Source organism: Alexandromys fortis, unplaced genomic scaffold (genome assembly GCF_014885135.2).
Source record: "Alexandromys fortis isolate MF-2015 unplaced genomic scaffold, M_Fortis_MF-2015_v1.1 scaffold_67, whole genome shotgun sequence".
Classification (NCBI taxonomy): domain Eukaryota; kingdom Metazoa; phylum Chordata; class Mammalia; order Rodentia; family Cricetidae; genus Alexandromys; species Alexandromys fortis.
The window spans coordinates 672123-692314 of record NW_026067945.1 but is presented as its reverse complement, the minus strand read 5'-3'; the positions used below and the strand labels follow the sequence as shown (position 1 = coordinate 692314).

Genomic DNA, 20192 nt, shown 5'->3' with positions numbered 1-20192 from the left:
ACAAACTCAATTCGCTCTGGAGCCAGCCAGGTATGTGTGTGACAAGTCCTGTGGGCCCTCTCCAGGCCACCTGTATAGCAGGGGCACATCTGTTGATTAAGGACCCGCAGCTCCCAGGCCCATTTTCTTTGATGCTCAGGTGTCGGGGCACATTTCAATTCCACAGACATCTCTGGGAGTCCGGAAGTGAGGGAAACCTATTACCAACCACAGAGGGAAGGCTGCGTCAGCCACCTGCCCCCCCCTCCAGGGTGGTCCATCTCCCTTGACCAGGCATCAGGGAGCTGCCCCTTCGCAGCATGAGCGGTTTCCCTGGGTGAGGGGGCGGTTAATTGCTTGCCCCTGCACGCCAGAGGGTGTATAAATTGCCTATCAGCACTGGCTAGAGTGGAGCAAACTCGATAGAGGGGCAGGGCTGACGTGACAACAGACAGACGGCAGGGGAGTAAGAGACGGCAGCCATTGCGAAGACTTTTTTCTGACACAGGGTCAGTCTATGCTGTCCAGACCGCTGTGAACTCCTAGCCTCAATGGAGCGTTCCTCTCCAGCCTCCGGAGTAACTGAGATGCCAAGTGTGCACCGGAGAGGCTGTTTTCAGTCGTCTGGCTGGGGATGCCCATTCAGACCTATTCCCTTCCTTGGCCAGCACACGCTCCCTTCTGGCTTAGGTATGGATGTCATTTTTCCTGTTGGGACTAATGAGTCCTGGCCTTCAGCTGAATGTTGGGATTAATGAGTCCTGGTCTTCAGCTGCTCTTCCCTCCTAGAGCCTTCTAATTGAAGTTACTAGAAGCTGTGCCTAGCTTAGAGGATCAGAGGATGGGATTTTCACCTGCTGGCCATTGACTGCAGTGTATTTAACCCTACATGGTGCTAATAAATAGGGGCTTTTGGCACTAGCGTTTGGAGGTCCGTGTGTCGGTCTGTCTCTGCGTGTGTATTCTCAACCTCCAGCCCCCTTTCCCGAAGCTCGCGAACTGGGTTCTAGCGCATAGAGCGCAGACCGCGCCACGGAGCGCGGCACTTTCCCACAACTCCAGGCTGTGCTCCACAGCAGTGTCACAGAGGCGAACCTCTAGCAAGGGCAGCAAAGTTACTGAGAATTGCTCACTTGACGTTCTTGACTAGATACAGACTCACATTCCAGGGCTCACTGGTGGCTATGCTTCTTAGCTGCGGGGTATAAAAAACACGAGTCTACTGCTTCATGGTGTTGACAATCCTTGTGATGACAGGACAGGGACAGTTCACCTTCCCTGGGACTTTAGGGAAGAATTGTACCTGGCCATCTGGATAGGGCTGTGGTGTGTGGGAAACAAGGAAGGTGGTCCCGGTGGAGTGCAGCATGCAGAGGTGGGCGGGGTGGGGGAGTGCGGCATGCAGAGGTGGGCGGGGGTGGGGGACTGCAGCATGCAGAGGTGGGCGGGGGTGGGGGACTGCGGCATGCAGAGGTGGGCGGGGGTGGGGGACTGCAGCATGCAGAGGTGTGTGTGTGTGTGCAGCATGCAGAGGTGGGGGGGCATCTGCTGTAGCACTTGGTGTAGGTTTTCTGACCTTGCATGCCAAACTGGAAGTGCCTTTGATAAATTCAGTATCTAGGTTGGCTCAACCAGAAGTACTTGACTGGGTAGCAGTTCAGCTAGTACGGGAAGTCTAATACGATACTGGAAGTTACAAGAAAGGAGATGGGCAGGCATGGTATCACCAGCTGTGGGTCCTATAAATTGTATTTTAAAGGAAATGACCTCTACATTTTAAAACTTGCAAGTGAAGGATTTCAGAAATGACCTTGAATATATAAAACCCTCATGCTCCATGACAGCTGATAATTGCCCCCAAACCGTAGCTTTTCATGAATGTGGTACTAGATGGTTGGCTTCATCCAGGAGTGAGAAACACACCACAGAAATGGGCAGAATTCCCATGCAGGGTTCCCCACAGAGCCCCTCCGCCTAAATTCCAGTTGATCCTTCAGTTATGACAACTGGTCCGAGTAGAATCTCAGAGCCAGCAAGTTCCAGGTGCTGTCCCTTCCCTAGTTTGTTTCTCTGTAGCATTGATGAAGCATCCTGACCAGGTCAGCTTATAGACGTCCATCATGGTGGAGAGGTGGCAGGCATGGCAGCTGCAGTAGCAAGCTGACAGCTCACATCTTGAACTGCAAGCACAAATCAGAGAGAAAGAGAGAGAGAGAGAGAGAGAGAGAGAGAGAGAGAGAGAGAGGGGGGGGCAGAGAGGCAGACAGACAGCAGTAGAGACAGAGACAGAGAGGGACCAACAGAAAGAACTAGAAGTAGTGTGGTGTTTGCTCTCCAACGTCTGCCCCAGTGACATACTTCCTCCAGAAAAAAAAAAAGCCACACCTCTTAAACTTCCCCAAACAGTGCCACCAGCTGGGCGTATGCCCAAGACTATGGTAGACATGTCTCATTTAAACCACCACAGTCTCACATGGCTTGGGATGTCCAGAGCAAGTTATGTAGGAAGCCTGTCTCTCACAATCCTCTCACTCTTCATCCTGCCGGGATCCCCGTTTATGAGCCTTAGTGGTTGAACTCAAATCTCAATTTAGATTCATGCCACAGTTGTCCGTCCCCTTTCCTGCCTCTGGAGTGCCGCTGAGCCAAATGGCCATTTCCCCCACAGTTCTGTGCACTGAGGTGGCCTCTGCCATCAGATTCAAATTAAACCCCTAACACTCTACTCAGAAGTGACAGATGCGCTCCCAGGAGCCATCTCTTTTCCAAACTACATTTCCTGGTGCTTGAATACGGGAGCCAGAGGGAAGTGAGTGATGCCCTGCAGAATATGAAGCAAATCCAATTTCCTCTTGACCTTGTCCCTTTGTGGATTCTATTTCTCTTGTTTTATTTATATTTCTTTATTGCCAAAGCTTGCTTTCTCAAGCAGCGGGTTTCTAAGTTTCTCTTTCCTTCCCCATCCTCCATACATATATATGTGTGTGTATATATATATGTATATACATGCACACACGCGCGCACACACATATATATGTGTGTATATATATACATATATATGGGGTTAGATATTGGAGAGAGACTTTTGGAATGAAATAGCCCTTTAGGCAGTTTCTTTTTTGTAATTTAGTGGAAGATTCTTGGCAGACATTTTCACAATTGGTTACGGGCGTGTAGTGAATACCATAGGGGGAAAGGTGTGTGTAGACGCGAGGGTGTCGTGAATTCTCTCTCCCTCGGTTCCCTCCCCAGCACTCCTGGGGACTTAGGAAGGAGAATAGCATGTGTGCCGCTGCTCCAAAGCCTATCAGTGGGATGGAATGCCTCACGGAGGCTGCTCTCCTCCCTGGCGATGGCTTGATTTCCAGCTCTCCTCGGCGCCCCGCTTCCCCACCACCACAGCAGGCAGCAGCTCACACCCTTTGTGTTGGTGCCACAGCTGGGTCACCTGCCCTAGCTCCACCATAGCTTGCAGAGAGAGCCGAGGAATATCAGCCCTCTGATTGAAGTGGCTGGCGCCACGGAAGGCAGGAATGTAATTACCTGAGCTGGAATCGGACCAAGCCGCAGGGGCTCGCCTCACCTTCGCCAGTCTCCTCTTGAGCTCATTACTTGCCAGTGTGTCCCCAAAGCAATTCTGAAATAACACAAGAAGTCAGATATTGTTTCCTGAGCTGGCGAAGGGGTAGGCGCCAGTGTGGCACACGGGCAGGGTGTGCCACGTCTCACGTCGTCCAGGGCCTATGCCAGACGCCTGAAGCACAGCTGGAAGAGTTGTGCCTGTTGTGGAAGAAACTGCATCACACACAGCCCAAGCAGGGTGATGTGGAGCAGGAGGACTGGGGGCTCAGCCCTCTGTGTCCTCAGAGTCATCAGAGAGGAAGGAGCCTCAGTTGAGGAAATGCCTTCATGAGATCCAGCTGTAAAGTATTTTCTCCATTAGTGATCAGTGGGGGAGGGCCCAGCCCATTGTGGGTGGTATCATCCCTGGGCTGGCAATCCTGGAATACACACACACACACACACACACACACACACACACACACACACACACACACACCAGGTTGAGCAGGCCATAAAGAGCAAGCCAGTAAGCAGCATCCCTCCATGGCCTCTTCATCAGCTCCTGCCTCCAGAATCCTGCCCTGTTTGAGTTCCTGTCCTGACTCCCTTCAGGAATAAACAGTCATGTGAAGTATAAGCCAAATAAACCTCCCCCACCCAATTTTCTTTTTGTCATGGTGTTTGGTCACAGCAATCGAAACCCCAATTAAGGCAGTCCAAGAGGAGAGTGGCAGGGTCTCCCTGACCTAAACTTGAGGAGAACGTGCCTAGTCCACATTCCACCAAGCCAGGGTGGCTCTTAATGGTATGTCGTTGCTGTCACACTGTGAATTGGCAGTCAGACTGGCACCCCCTCCCTGTGTGCACCTGGACCGTAACCCAAAGCTCAGCCAGGAGAGTATCCCAGGAGCTTCCTGTTCATTCCGTCTGCAAGGTAACAAAAGGAAGAAAAAGTGTAAGCTAGTCAAGGGTAGGCTGGGAGTTCACTTGGGATGCAGCCATTTATCCAGTGCTCGTTCCATCCCCTAGCCATGCTGGGGTGAAGCAAGTCAGGTCTCATGACCATTTGTCCCATGGTTTATTCTTCCTGGAACCACAAGGAAAAAGTGAGAGAAGGCATTTTGGAGTAGGGACTGTCTTACATCCCGCCATGACCATGGAGGATCCTCTGGCCTTTTGTCTTCATTAGGGTTACTATTGCTGTAATGAAACGCCATGACCAAATTCAAGTTGGGGAGGAAAGCGTTTGTTTGGCTCACACTTCCATAGTACTGTACATCATCAAAGGAACTCAAAGCTGGAACCTGGAGACAGCAGCTGATGCATAGGCCGTGGGGGGGGGGGTGCTGCTTACTGGCTTACTCCTCCTGGCTTGCTCAGCCTGCTTTCTTACAGAACCCAGGACCACCCAGCCCAGGGATGACACCACCCACACCCAGCCCAGGGATGACACCACCCACAATGGACTGCCCCCCCCCATCAATTACTAACTATAAAAACGCTCTACATAGGCTTGCCTACAGCCAAATCTTATGGAGGCGTTTTCTCAAAGAAGCTTCCCTCCTCTTGATGACTCTAGCCTGTGTCAAGTGGACAAAATTATCCAACAAACCTGTCTTGGTTCTGTATCATGCTCTAGTAGAAGGTGGATAGACTCAGTGTATGTCAGTGCCCCGGAAGGTACTCGGTGCAGAAGGCCAGAGAAATGAGCTTCAGTCTTTGCAATGATGAATTCTCGATTCTCACATACACCCACCTCATAAAATACACAGTTGTTCCTCAGAGTATTTGTTCCAGGATGCTCCCCAGATGCCAAAGTCCACCCATGCTCAAGCGACCTTGCATAAAATAGAGTGCTGTTTGCACAGAACCTGCACGCTCTCCCTTGTACTTCAAGCCCAACAGACGCGTCCTCATGAATTCAGCATAGTTCACGGTACACGGAGATTCCTACTTCACCGTTTGGAACTTTCTGGAAGCTTTGCCCTGATAATTTGGAATCTGTGTTGACTGCATCAAAGGAATTTGAGGGCTCAGCGGACCGGCTGTGTTACTGGAGGTTGCCTGGGCGGGTGTTCTCCTGAGCAAGGGTAATGCCGCGTGTTTCTCGCTATAGGTTCCAAGTGTCGATCACCAGGTGGCCGACTCCAGTTCCGGGGACCCAAACACAGCTGCTGGCTTCAGCACACCAGGTAATCATACCCCTCTCGGTTCGAAACACTGTTTGTGTGTTTTCCAAGGATGTCCCTTTCCTCCTGTTTCCTTCTCCCCACCTCTTCCCACCCCCTCTTCTCTATCTGTATGTAGCATGGTACCTTAGCCACAGCATTCTTCCCCAGCCTAGATCCAGTAAGTTGTGTCCCCAGGAGAGTTCCCACTTTCTCTGGGACAGATATTTGGTCACCTCTTCCCTTTTGGTGTCCTTTCTCCGTCACTTGAGGATGTGAATTTGATGAAAAATACTACTCAGCTTGAGGCTCACTCTGTTAGGACCAAGGAGGAATATTTAGTTCCTGGCACTCAGTGATCTGACTCAGGATTTTTTTTTTTTACTTTATGGTGGTAAGAAAGTGATGTGCTGTTCAGTGGAAACTGCTTTCAACTCTGGGATTTTATATTTTCAGTAAACTGCGTGACCGATCAGCACACTCCTATGAACAAGACTTTGAATTAGACAGTTGCACTCAACCATAGGCTGCTGTGGGTTTGTGTGCTCTCAGCGTGTTCACGGCAGGCGAGGCTGAGCTGTGATGCTCAGGAGGTTTAGCACATGGGTTTCCATTTATAAGCGTCTCAACGTGATGAGGTTCTAGGAAGTGACTGCAGTGTTCACTCCTGAGCATCTGTTCCAGGCGATTGTGACCGATCCCCTCCATCAGCAGGGGGCAAGCTGGACTAACAGGCTTCCAAGGACAGCCTGGGCAGTATTCCTGTCTTAAGCCTCTTGTGTAGCAGGGCTGACAGGGACGACACTACACAGCTTAACTTTACCAGAGGTGATCTTGGCACACTACTGTGTAGGTCTTTACCACACTGCTCAGATTATCTGAGATGATCTTGGTACATCACGGTGTGGGCCTGCGCTACACAGCTCAGCTTATCTGAGGTGACCTTGGCACACCACTGTCTAGGCCTGTGCCACAGAGCTCAGCTTATCTGAGGTGATCTTGGCACACTACTATGTAGTTCCCTGGGGAGTAACTAGCAGAGCTTGGCTGGGGTTAATAAATGTCTTTTCTGTCTTTGAAGTTTTCTGATATGATCAATTATTGCTTCTCTTTTTAAACAATCTCTTCATCTCTGAGTAGTTGTCAAATTATGTCTGGTAATAAACTCCTGGGAACAATTGTGGAGTCCAGGGGAACGTGTATTTTAAGTGTTAATAGAGCAGCCAAACTGCATTATAGGAAAGTTACACCAGCCAGTGAGAGCAGGGTGCCGTCCCTCCTGAGGGGTTCTCTCGCCCTCCGAGGGCATAAGGGTTTGAGCAACTTTCACAGGTCTGCCGTCCATGTGTGTGTCTGGATTTGATTCGCTTCTTTCATTTGAAGTGTTTTCTTTCTTAGAAGATATTTTGGGAGCAGATTTTTGAGAAAAAGTGCTTATTAAATCAAGTCATGAGAAAGTGTGTGAAGCCTTGCATGACCTTCCTACACATGGCGCGGACTCGTCCCTGCTTTGTTTCCGCTTTGGGGGCGCCATGTTCGTTATGCAAGCACCAAAACTTAAAAAGAAATTTATTCTTCTCTCATACAGCATACCCCAACTGCAACTTCCCCTCCCTCCACTCCTTTCAGCCTCCCCCTCCCTCCCAGATCTACCTCCCCTCCACTGTCTCCTCCCAGAAAAGAGCAGCCCCACCAGGGACATCAACCTAGTAAGGCTTTAAGATACCATAAGACTAGGCACAAACCCTCACATCAAGGCTGGGCGTCACAGTCCGGTAGGGGGAGAGGGGTCCCCAAAGCAGGGAAGGATCAGAGATACCCCCCACTCCCACTGCCAGGAGTCCAGTCAAAACACCAAGACGACAACCATAACGTCCAAGCAGGGGACCTAGCACAGACCCGTACGCGCTCCGCAATTTCCATTTCAGTCTGTGGACCCCCACGAGCCCTGCTTAGCTGATTCCCTAGGCCAAAACACACAACGTTTTATTGTCAGTTTTCTTCCTTCGCTTTGCGGTTTCCATCCTGCCCGTGAATTCTCCGTTCCAAACTGCAGAGGGTATATGAAACAGCCGTCCTCTTACGGATTTCCTTCTCCTGAGTTTATGCCCTCCAAAAGGAAGGGTTAATCTTCTTGAAGATCCGGGTGTTTGTTTATATATGATGTATTGGTACCATTTCTGTTTTGCAAAATGGACTGCTACTTGTCACCAACTGTTTCTGGGGGTGGGGGTGGGGTAGAGTGGTTAGACAAGAATGTTTTAGAATGTTCCACGGGCTGGTTCAAGAGTCGGCAGTGGGTACTGAGTGGCAGGTGTCTCCGAAGTCCTGGTCTGGGGAGAGCTCATGGACACGGGAGGAGCAAGGGGCACTGACTGGGCCCTGTGGGAGAGAAGGAAGGAACAAAGCTTGAAGCATCCACCTCTGCTGGAATTTGTGCTGCTGTGATGGAGCAGGTTCCCTCAGGCAGGTCATCGCCTTGCAGCGTCTGCCCCTGCACAAAGCCAGTAATTCCAGGCGGGTGAAGGAAGTGTCGACCCACTGGGGTTTGATGTTCTTGCATGAAACAGCCCCTGGTACAGCCCATAGGCTTCTGGCCCCCGAGTGGGAAGGAAGCACAGACGTGGCCAGCTTCACTGGTCCACAGTGGCGATGCTCACAATTTAGAGCCCAGCTGGGGCTTGAGCGGCCAGGCTCCCCCCGGATCCTGCCCCCATGTCTCTCTGTGCCAAATCAGAGCCTATCGCTGACCTCCACCCCCAACTCTGGATTCATTTCTGCTTGTTCCCAGGAAAGGTTGATGGTGCTGCCCAGGGCCTACTCTGGGAACCAAGACAAGCATCACGTGGGCTATGTTTGTCTCACATATCTGATCTAGGGACTGCACGCCAGGTACTGGTTTGGTGACCTGCCTCAGTGTTGGCCTGCTTCTAACTGTGGAGTTTATGTAGGTAGGGTTTGGGGGGCAGGCATCCGGCTGATTCTGCGTTCAGAATTTGTAATCACTTACCCTAATCGCCTGTTTTCTTGCAGTGCCTGCTAGTAGCACGAGTCTCCCGACATCAGAGGGTGCCACCTCACTGGGTCCAAGCCACCCCTCCCCTGATGGCACTCTGGACACCCCACCGCCCCTTCTACCTACACCAGTCTCTCACCACATGTCACCAGAAGCAACAAGCTTGAGCACACAGGCACAGCCAAGCCCAGGGCGTGTGGCCCGCTCCGCCAGCGACCCCACCTCCCGCGCATTCAGTGAAGCAGGTATGGTTCAAGTGTATTCTCAGGGTATACCCAACTCGCAGGACAAGTGACCTTTGACAGTCGAGGCCCAGCTTGGATCTGGGGAAGTGTCATCTGCGCACTTGAGGTCCCTGAGTTGGGGTGGAGGGGGAGGGAGCCTCGGGCTCTTGCTGTGTTGCCAAGGAGGCATCATTCGGGCAAGGGAGGAAGGATTTAAGACTTGAGGGTAATGAGATCCCTTTAGGTGGCCAGCAGCTCCGACCTGAGCATCAGCACCGAACTGCATACATGCTCAGAGGTCCAGGTCAGAGCTGGTGAACACGGGTAAAGACTGTGTGTAGGTGGTATGTCCTCTGCCCTGAGTGTGTTCAGGGAGTGTCTTAGGGTTTCTACTGCTGGGATGAGACATGACCCATGACCATGACCATGACCATGACCATGACCATGACCATGACCATGACCATGGCAACTCTTATAAAGGAAGAAAAGCATTGGGGCTGGCTTATAGTTTCAGCGGTTTAGTCCATTATCATGGTGCTGGAGAAGGAACTCAGAGTTCTACATCTTGATCCACAGGCAGCAGAAGGAGACTATGTGCCACACTGGGCATAGCTTGAGCATATAAGACTTCAGAGCCCACCTCCCACAATGACACATTTCCTTCAACAAGGACACATCTTCTAATAATGTCACTCCCTATGGGCCTAGGCATTCAAACACACGAGTCTATGGGGTCATACCTACTCAGACCACTACAGGCAGCACTTAACAGTGCCCTTAGTTACCATGAGCTGTTTTTATTCCAAATGGGCACGATCTAGTACTACAGGATTCCTGTGGCCAGCTGCCCATACCAGCTTCCTTGGGAGTCTTTCTCATGTCCTTGAGTCTGGAGGATGGACACAACCTTGATGTTATAGGGGAGTAATTTCTGGCAGTAAGGACTTTCCAGTGGCCTTTGACTGCATTGCAGCACGAACTTCCTCTGATGTCCATTTTTAAGGACTCTACAAAGAGAATGGGGATGCCCACACCAGCCTCACTTCCACGCTCCTATGTAGCTGAACACCAGGCAGCCTAGAGTCTGGCCATGCCAAGGAAGAGCCTTTGGAAGGAACCAAAAAATTGACAGAAGCCAGCTATCTGGGACCGTCTTCCTGGTAGAAATGTCAAATTTTGCGCCTATAGGTTCTGGGTGCTGCATTCCCCCACCCCTGCACCTCCATGGAGAAAGGTCAGCTCAAACCTGGAATGCTCTCTTTGCTCCTTAACTTGCATCCCCAGAGCTTCTGTTCATGCCACCCCCAAGGGCAGCACAGGAGTTTCTGTGTCCACTCCCCCTCATGGAGCTTTGAGAAAGGGTCTCATATGGCTGGGAGGGGATTAGGTCCCTTCTCTGGCCTTCTGATAGCTTTCTTTGGAATTCATGGTCTGTGACAAACAGCCGCAAGGATGGGGCAAGGGAGAGGTGGCCACCTTTCCTTCCTGAGGTCCACACAGCAGCCTGCAACTTCAGTCTCCTCTTGGGAGATGAGACTGCCATTGTTCCCCAAGTTGAAGGCATGCACCTTCTGCTTCCCTGGAGAGCCTCGGGATTGGAGGGTATTCCCAGGCACCTGCTGGGCTCTTGTGGGACCTGAACCTGGGAGAAAACTACAAGGTGACTTCCTTTTATCCACACGTCTGCTCATCCGCCATCTAACATACTCCTCAGCCCTACGCTGAATTTTACCAGTGGTCCTTTCTGCCCCTTCCTGTGGGGACTGGATGTTCTTCTGGTTGAGGTGCAGACAGGACTGTCCTGGGAGGCTCTGGAGAGAAGTGAGGCACCCCTCAAACATTTTGACATCCACCTACTGTGAAGGGGTGAGTCATGACAAGGGGTCCTTTGCTGCCTCTGCATCCAGCTGCTCCAGAATGTGAGTGCCTATCTCTAGGTAGTTATATAAAAGCCTGTAACTAACAGAACACATATGTTTAACTTGTTTACATACATTTAGTTTTGTTTTGAGACAGCATCTCATTAAGTAGCCCAGACTGACCTCAATCTCCTGTCTCAGCCTCGGAGTGCTAAGGCTGGGGTCATTGCCACCCAGCTTTGCCTTATTTTGCTTTACTAAGGCAATATTAGCTCTGCCTAAGAGATTTATACATCATCATGTATTTCGTTAATAAGCTAGTACCCCCAGGACCCTGGAGCAGACCACCCAGAATGTCTATTTTGGGTGACATATTAGGCAAGCTGATTCTCAATGTGGTCCTCGGTCAGTGGACCGTATCTCACTACCCACAGATGCCTAGCTCTTGGAGGTGCCATCTAAGCAGTGTTTGTCCTAATTTTGAGGTGGAGTGATGGTTATGACATCTAAAGGAGCCAGAGTCATTTCTCCAGGCCAGAGGACACTGGAGGATGTCCCTGGATAGAGGCTGCCGTCTACGCTAACACGGGGGAGGAATCTCACTACCTCTTTGCCACCCCAGCTCTAGTCTTAAATCTGTCCGGATGTTCCTCCTCTTCCCCAACAGGCCATCAGACCACAAAGGACAAAAGTCATGGAGCTGGAGAAGGCTGGGGAGAGCTCAGCAACCCCTCAGCAGCCCTTCTCTGGGGCCCACCCCTCAGTTCACTCCCCACCTCAATCCTGAGAGGTTAACCCCGACTCCCCCCATGCTGGCAGGACGCGCGTCACATTCGGGCGCCTTCTCTGAAACAGAACGCGCAAGCCTACTCTTGCTCATTTTTTTCTTTCTAGAACTTTGGTTTCGTTTGGCTCACAGCTGTTTTCAGACTTCCTCTCTCACTTTGATTTTTAGTCTCCGCATCCCGCCCAGCCACGGCCACCGGTCAGCACCAGCTCCCGTCTGCTGGCAACCAAGATACCTGGAAAACGGACCAAGGGACCAAGCCGGAGACCTTACAGACCGTCTCCAAAGAACGGCCGCACTCCTTAGTGGAGAGCAAGGGCTACACGGACACCAGGGTCTTGGTGGCTAAGTTCTTGGAACACTCACACTGTACCCTCCCTTCAGAGGTGCGACATGTGGTGGGCACCGTCCGCTCAACGGTCACCTCGGAGGAGCCCAGGGTGGAGGAGGCCATCTTTGGTGCTGGCGTCCTGGACCAGCTATGAAGCAGCTACAGACCTGGATGTAGACACTGATGGTCCCAGTGCCTGCAAGTCCAGTCCTGCATGATGCCACCGTGTTTGATAGAGAGAGGCCTTTGGCCTGCAGGGCAGAGAACAATCAGAATACCCAGGCGAGGCTCTCTGGTGGCCCGGGCATGGAACTGTTACTCTTTCTGCCATCGGTTGTCTTCCCAGGGACTGTTTGCCCCCTGTCCCACTAACTCAGCAAGCTCTGCTTGCGTCAGGGGGTATAGCACCTTGAACTGAAGAATGTGACTGGAATCCCTATCTAGGGACAGGTGACACTTATGGAACATAAGGACACTGTATCTGTTCCAAATCAAGGCCTTTGGCACAAGGTTGTCTTCTGGGCCCGGTTCAGCTCAGTGTTACCTGAGCAGAAGGTGGCAGCAGCAATGGAGCCATCTGCCATGTGACTGGTATCACTTGCAGCGAAACCTTTAAAGAATCCAGACCCATCACTTCCTTTCAAAGGAAATAGGCAATGTTAGCACAGCCTGGACCCACATTTTTGATCACTGGGCTATCATGCAATCATGCAAATAAATCTACCATGAAAACTCTTCCTAGGCACGCTTGGACAGCGAGCAGGTGTCGTGAAGGCTTGAAATGCCCGCCTCCTTGTGTCCTGGGCCTCCCCTCTAGGCCTCTGACTGTGAGCTGCTACCCCCACGTCCTTCCCTGCCCCCTCCCCCATGGCCTTCCATTATTTAACCACAGCAAATAATTGTCACTTGTGTCTTAGCAATAGGCTCCTCTCTGCACCCCTCGGAGGGCTTCCCCTGGTATCTGACATCACCCAACCGAGCTGGGTAGGTCACAGTGCTGGCTAAGATGCGTTTATCTCGGCTACATGTGCACCTTTGGCCAAGGCATGCCAGAGTTGCCCCTCCTCGATTCAGGTGGCAGCAGACACACCTGTGTTGAGGGATGCAGATGGTCAGCCACTTATTTCTGGGAGAATACAGAAGCAGAACAAAACCAGCTGGGGCATTGCCAGGCGACTTGGGGAAAGATGACTACCCCCAGACTTTCTTGGCTGTTCAGATCTCATTTTCTGGCCCGATCAACAGTAACCCTGTCTCAGCAATGGGTCCCGCTGCCTGCAAGAACTTCCTGGAAAAATGGAAACCCCCATATCTGGTTCATCCAAAGCAGCAGCTCCCAGCACGTGAGATCACTGTACCCCAATTGGCCTGTGAGCCTCGATATCGGCACCGAGGCCCTAAGTCTATGGAAAGTGCCAGGGTGGACCAGAGTGTGACCACCATTGGTCAGTGTTCAGCTGGTAGGCTTAAGAAGCCCTTCTCTCCACTCTGCCTGAGCTTGCCAGTCCTTCAGCTTCTACTCCCATGTCCCAGCCCCCCCCCAATTCCCTGTAGCCAATATACTGAGGACCTTGGTGTGTTTGGAAGCTGGGGGCCTTCAGCCCCCATATGGCTTGGGAGACACCCAATGGTGGTTGGCTTTCCATGCTCTGATGACTTGACCATTGCCGTAAGTTGTGGCCTTCCTATGGCTATGGAGCTGGAGGACATAAATCAGGCACATGATGGCAGCCTTGCCTTTTCCGCGGGAAGCGCAATAGAGATGAGCTTTCAAGCACTTTATCCAGACTAAAATCCTCTCATTCTCCTCAGGCGAGGACTTTGTCAACTCCCTTACAGGTAGAATGCCCCCCCCCCCCGAGCCTATCAGCTGAGGACTTTGTCAACTCCCTTACAGGTAGAATGGCCTCCCCTGAGCCTATCAGCTTGAAAACAAACTTGCATAGCCTGGCCGCGTGGCATTTTCATCATCTCAAAAATGAGTAAGGTGAGGTCAGGCAGCTGCAGGGTGTCTCGTGATTGGAGGGTCCATGCCGCAAGGCGCTTAAACACTTGTGGCTCTCCGATCAAGCTGAGATCCAAGAGAGGCCGGGCCCCACCCCACCCAACTGACCCAAGCTCTAGGGTATCTTCATGATGCATCCAGGGTGAAGGGTTTCTGGACACAGTGCAGGACTCTGGCCTTCACGCTGCCCGTCTGCAGCAGGCCCCTGTCTGTCCTGCAGCTCTCTCGCCTCAACCTGCACCGTCCCTCGGCTGCAGGCCACCGCTTCCTGGAAGCCTTGAGTCCTAGGCAGGCTCAAGAAAGGGACACGCACAGACCATTCAGGCGAGGTTATGAGATGGCTCCGCCAACAGGTTTATCTTACGGACACAGAAACCACAGAACTTGATGCGCCTGGGTGGGTGAGAACCCTTGGCTCCCAGAACAAGACTGTTAGATGACAGGTCAGTCTGCATTCACCTTCGCAGGGCCCCACGCAGCCCACATGAGGACTAGGAATGCTCAGCTCCAGGCTTACAGCCACTAGGTGATGTTTTTGCTATTTGTCTTGTCTCTTCTGGGTCCCTTAGCTCTGCCTAGTGGTGACCTAGCATACTAGGAACCCCAGGCAATATGTGGGTTCCATAAAGCAAAAACTGTCATCCTCCACATTTGCACATTTGTCTTGGAAGCTTTTTCTTTTCTTTTTTTTATTATTTTTTTATTTTTCTTTCTTTTGTATTCTTTCTTTTTTTTTTCTGATGTCTGAACTGGGTCCAACCGTGATCATTTGGGAGGAGATGCTCTCACTCCAGGTTTGCCTGGTCCTGCCCCATCACCACAACCAAAAAAACAAAACAAAACAAAATAAATAAATAAATAAAAACAGCCAGTACCTTCTAAGACATCCTTCAAGTGTCTGCCTAGGGGCAGGAAGATGCTGATGTGAACCCACTGTGGGCATCAACTCTACTTCAAGGAAGGCAGGGTGGGAGGCCCCATCACGAGGACTAAAGGTCTCAAGGAGGCCATGATAAAATGAAATGCTTGCAACCAACCCTGGACCAGAAAGCTCATGTCGGATATTCTCTCCCCGCTTCTGCTAGAGCAGCTCACAGATGCAGCTGATGCAGAATCTATAGGAAATTGCTTTCAGGCCCCCAGAGACCTGTTTGTACAACTTGAAAGTTTGTATTTATTTAATGTACCTCAAGGTGTTTTCATAATGATCAGTGTTTTAATAAAAAGTATTTCTGGTCACTGAGGTCTAACTGGGACTAAGAGGGTCCTGGAGGGGCTGGATCTGGTGGGCCACGACAACTTTCCACCCAAAACTCAGTGCCAGGGACTGAGGAGTGAAGACAGTCGCCTGTGCCTACAGGTCCAAACCACAGCTGCCCCTCTGTTGACCTGACATTCAAAAGAACCTGGAAGTGTAGTATAATCTGACATCTTCCATTTAAGGTCCTGAACTTGTTTACCAGGGGCTTGGTGGGTAAAGAACTCATTGGACAATCATGAGGACCTGATTTGGATTCCAGGAGGAAGGGAGGTGATCCTGTAGCCCCACTGCTGGGGTATGCAGACAGGCAGATCTCAGGGGCTTGCCAGGTGACCAGCCCAGCTGGAAGAGCAAGCCCCAGGCTCCGTAAAAGGCTCTGTCTGTCTCCAAAGATAAGATTAGGTGTGACAGAGGATAACATTCCACACATGCACAGATGGTCACTCGTGCCTACATACAGGTGAGAGAAAACCCATGCACACCCCACACCCACTGTGTAACAGTTGCTAGATGTGGTACCCTCATCTCATCCCAGTGCATCTGTCCGGAGCGGGGCACATGCTTGTCCAGGACACACAAGGGCATTCTGCTTGGTGGGCAGCAGGTGCCAGCTCCTCTGCTCTGTAGCTTTCACCCCAGGGACTGTTCTTTTCATTCTACAAGAATGCAAGCCATCTAGATAGCAGTTTTTGAATGCCGGCACAGGGAAGCATTTTCTTTGTTCTCGGGCCTTCTGTCTTTGGGGAGCGGGTAGACCTCTGTGCAGCATTTCTGGTGCTGTTTCTTTCTACCGCCCCCGTTTGGAACCAGAGCTCACAGTGAAAGGCTGCTTCTCACCTGCCCCGATGGCCACAAGTGAGGGGAGCACATGGCTCAGGCCCCTCAGGAGGTTCCTGCAGAATCACGAGCAATGAAAGCACGTGGCCGACAGCTCACGACGGTGGGACCTGCTCTGCCATGGCAGGTCAGAGACTCTGGCTTGCCAACGTCTCCCACCCCAACATCCTGAGAAAAAATCCCAAGTTTACTCCCATTCCTCACTCACGTCAGGGAAACAGCCCACCTGTGGCCACTGAGCAAGTACAACGCAGCCCAGATGTTAATATTCTACTTGGATGTATCGCACGTGTGAAGAAATGCCGGGGTGTGGGCCGACTTCCTCTCACACACAGAGGTGGCTGATCTGGAGAAGCCTGTCTCCACTTGCTCCTTTATGGAGTCAGCAGACACCTCCAGCCATGTCTTGTCCATGCAGCCGGTGAGTAGGGACTCTGGAGCTGGCCTGGTGACAGGATACCATCATTAGCACCTGCCCTCGAACTTCCTGTGAGAGCTACGAAGGCTCCAGACCAGGGAGGGGTGACATGACCACAGGCAGACTCACAGAGCCACAGTCCCAGCTGGAAAGGAGAGGCCTGCGCGAGGCCCGCTCAGCCCACAAATGAGGCGCACCAAGTGCTTTTCTGTCATGACTTCAGGTTTATTAGCGATATGCGGGAAGTCTTCCTAGGGTCGGCTGCATGCAACACACAGGTTACTCCTCGAGTACAGTAATTCTAAAGCTTTAGTTACTGTGTAATAAGGCTTCTTAAGTCACAGTGTATTCTTCAAGGCCTGAGCCAAAAAAAAAAAAAGAGACTGCCAGACAAAACCATGTCAGGTCACATTGATCGCTAATGACCAGAGCCAGCCACTGCGCTCTGCTCCACACACTAACACTGCTCCGCGCGGGATGGCCAAGCACCTCACTGGACAAGTAATTTACACTCTCGCTGTTCCCTTCAGGAAGGGAGGAGGTGGGGGTTTTCTGCTGTGGGCTTGCTTTGTTGGGGACAGTGTGTGTGTGTGTGTGTGTTGTGTGTGTGTGTGTGTGTATGTGTGTGTGTGTGTGGCTACAGGGTATACATTTTTTTTTTTTAAATAGGGATGTCTCCCATGCTTCTGCCTTTGTTCCTGGCAGGATGTTGCCCTCCTCAACAGGGAGCCTTGTGATGGAGAAGGAGTCCACGTGAAGATGTCCAGGGAAATTCACAGGGTCTCAGGGGACTCAGAACAGGCGAGGACAGGAGAAGCAGCTGTGGTCACAGGTCGCCGGAAAACCTAAACGTCTGAAGAATGGCTTGCCAAGGTCAAAGTCCAAACAGTAATATTTGCTAAATAAATATGGAGTTTTGGCATTGTGACCATCATTTTTTTTTATTTAACTCGGGAGTATCCCCTTGCTGCGTCAATACTTACAATCAGTCATAGGTTCCCATACGCGGCACAAGCCTCATCCGGGTCCCAGGAGCCAGCTTGCCCCTGCTCAGGTGCAGATGGAGGCTACGCCAGCATACGGGCCCTTTAGGACTCGGCTGGACCCCAAGTGTCCCAGCCAAAGGGAAGAGATGGCTGCAGCTCCCTTCACAGCCGCAGGGGCGGGCACCACATTCACATTCCATAGCCTCAGGGAGGAAGAACACAGCACAGCACACAGAACTACCTGTGAGCACCCTTCATCAGCCGCGATGAGAATGTGGCAGAGGACCGGTTAGTGTCCCAAGGGCTTGTTCCTCAACTCCCCCTTGGTGAGGACGTACCTTTTGTGTGTGTGTGGCAAAACCAAAAACCAAAACAAAACAAGAAAACTAGATGGTGAGGACACACCCTTCAGGGGAGCCAGAGTTCTTGGTTGGGCTATGGGATGAGGGGTCAGGGCTGTGTCCTGGCTTCTGGCTCCTCTGGGCCCCCAGGTGGGTCTGCCTGGTGTCCCTGCTCCATGGCGAGGCTGGGTGTACCTAGATGTACAGCGGGGTCTCCTGGCCTGTGAGGAGTCTGAACATGGCCGCAGGCATGGTCTTCATGTGGATCTGTAAGTAGAGAGGAAGGCTGAGCTGCCCGCCGCTTCCCAATCAAGTAAAAATGAACAGCAGCTGTCCAGTTCCTGGGGGAGGCTCTGAGAGGGACAGACCGGGCTGAGGCGTGGGGACCACTCCCTTTCCAGGATTTTGTGCACGGTGCAGCTCTCTTTCCCTCTCATCTCATCACACTGACACCAGAAGAACGAAGCATCAGACTTCCGAGGGTGACTACAGTTTGCCCGTAGGATGCAGGCACCCCACCCCAGAGCCGCAAGGAGGATGCTGGGCATCTGTCAGGGGCACATGCTAACACTGGGTGATACAAGAGTTCTGGGGCTAGGAAAAGGCCAGAAAGACAAGCTGTCCCAAGACTTCATCCTCTGAGGAGCAAGTAACTAATGCTCTTAACAGCCTGAGTGCCCTTGCTGGCTCTCCATAGGCTGGGTATACAGCCAGCTAACCATGGAATTGCTTCCAGGGCGTTGGGATGTAGGAAGACACTGAGCCCCTGAAAGCAAAGAGCAGGTGAGCTTCATCGTCTCATCATCCGCTCCTCTCAACAGGACCATGCTCCTGGACTCAGGTGTGCTGTGTTCTTGCAGAGGCTGCCAGGGTCTCAGTTGCCCCCCCAGGTCTGTTCTGCCCCAGGCAAGCAAACCCCGACTCGACTCTGCCCAGCTCATTCAGGCTAAAATCTGCAGATGTTTGCTGTGTTCATGGTTTAGCTCCTCCACATCCCAGGACAGCCTTTCTCTACCCCACCCACAATCAACGTGGAGGAGGAAGGCTCTTCCTCTTGCTTACCAGTGACTCAGTCTCCAAATGTGCTTGGGGGTTGTGGAAAATGCAGGCAGACATTTTAATCCCCCAGTTGGGAAGACGCAGCCTCAGCCCACAAGCTAAATGGAGTCCGTCACTCAACCCCCTGTTTGCAGCCCCCTTGGGTATCAATTATGCCCAGGCCTGAGGAGGCAGAATCATTTCTTGGGGTCCCAAGCCCACGCCTCCACGGGATTGATTTCTTTAGGTGTGAAGCTGAACACTCCCATGAGGACGGTCATTTCTAAATGTCTACTTAGGAAAATTGGATTTTCTTTTCTTGGAAGACATTAGTAAGAGGCAGCCAACGGTTCCTTCCTGTCGTCTCCCTGAGAGTCAGCCATCACTACTACCAGCCCAAGGAATGTGCTGGCCCCGGTATTTCACAAGATGCTGACTTTGTCACTGAGGGACATTAACCAGGATCCCCTGAGGAAATCGCAACTCACACCCTTCCCTGCCCACAGGGAAGGAGCCCTGACCATCTTACCTGCATGGTCACCAGGTGGCCACCAGAGGGAGTTTGGCAGGGACCTTAGAATCCAACCCAACATCAGCTGGCACCTATCTCCCCCAACGCTTCTGCTGAGCACCAGTCTCACCCTCTCTCCTAGCAACCCACACCTTCTCAAAGCCCTTGGTCCCACTCACTGTGACCACCCTGTCACCGTTCCCACTGGCACACTCATCCCACTCCCCCATACTCATATGTATTTGGACTCACGTGCACCCACTCTACACGTCAGAAGCACATGCTTACCCCGCAAATTCACAAAGGCATTTGCACACATGCACGCACACACACCTGCATTCATGCACACCCGTTCTTGTACATGTATACACACATCACAAACACAGCCTCACCCACGCATTCTCATGCACCCACACTCACACTACCACCCCCACTCTCCCACACCTGTGGCCGTACTCCATCTCTCTTCCACGGCTGCATGCACAGGTCACAAACACACGTCGACCCCACAAATCACAGATCTAGTCACTCATCCACATAGACACTGACACAAACACCTCTCGCTTTTAACACACCTCATATACATCCGCGGACACATGAAAACATACCACAAACTCGCATGCATTTGTACTAACACCCCTATAATCACTAGCACCCACATTCATACCTACTCTCACAGGTAGAGTCATACATACCCCTACTAAACACACTCCCCGAACCTTATATAAACACACCTATACACCCACACCCTCACCTCAACTTCTCCCCACTACACGTGCTCACCACCTCACCCATGCGCGCGCGCTCGCGCGCACGCACGCGCACACACACACACACACACACACACACACATCTCTATCCCACAAA

The 20192-nt window shown here is 51.8% G+C and overlaps 2 protein-coding genes across 3 annotated transcripts in view; one reads left to right on the top strand and one right to left on the bottom strand.

Moving 5' to 3' along the window:
• The window catches only part of Entrep2 (endosomal transmembrane epsin interactor 2), a 382445-nt gene extending 367325 nt beyond the window's left edge, over positions 1-15120 (top strand). The window contains exons 8-11 of the mRNA XM_050149176.1: positions 5660-5735; positions 8745-8972; positions 11766-13767; positions 13826-15120. Coding sequence (XP_050005133.1) covers positions 5660-5735; positions 8745-8972; positions 11766-12082 — 621 coding nt within the window. The 3' untranslated portion in view covers positions 12083-13767; positions 13826-15120. The remainder of the gene's footprint in view (positions 1-5659; positions 5736-8744; positions 8973-11765; positions 13768-13825) is intronic.
• Positions 15121-17541: 2421 nt separating this feature from the next.
• Positions 17542-20192, bottom strand: part of Apba2 (amyloid beta precursor protein binding family A member 2) — a 205650-nt gene continuing 202999 nt past the window's right edge. For both annotated transcript variants that reach the window (XM_050149207.1, XM_050149208.1), the window contains exon 14: positions 17542-18043. In XM_050149207.1, coding sequence (XP_050005164.1) covers positions 17972-18043 — 72 coding nt within the window. In that variant the 3' untranslated portion in view covers positions 17542-17971. The remainder of the gene's footprint in view (positions 18044-20192) is intronic.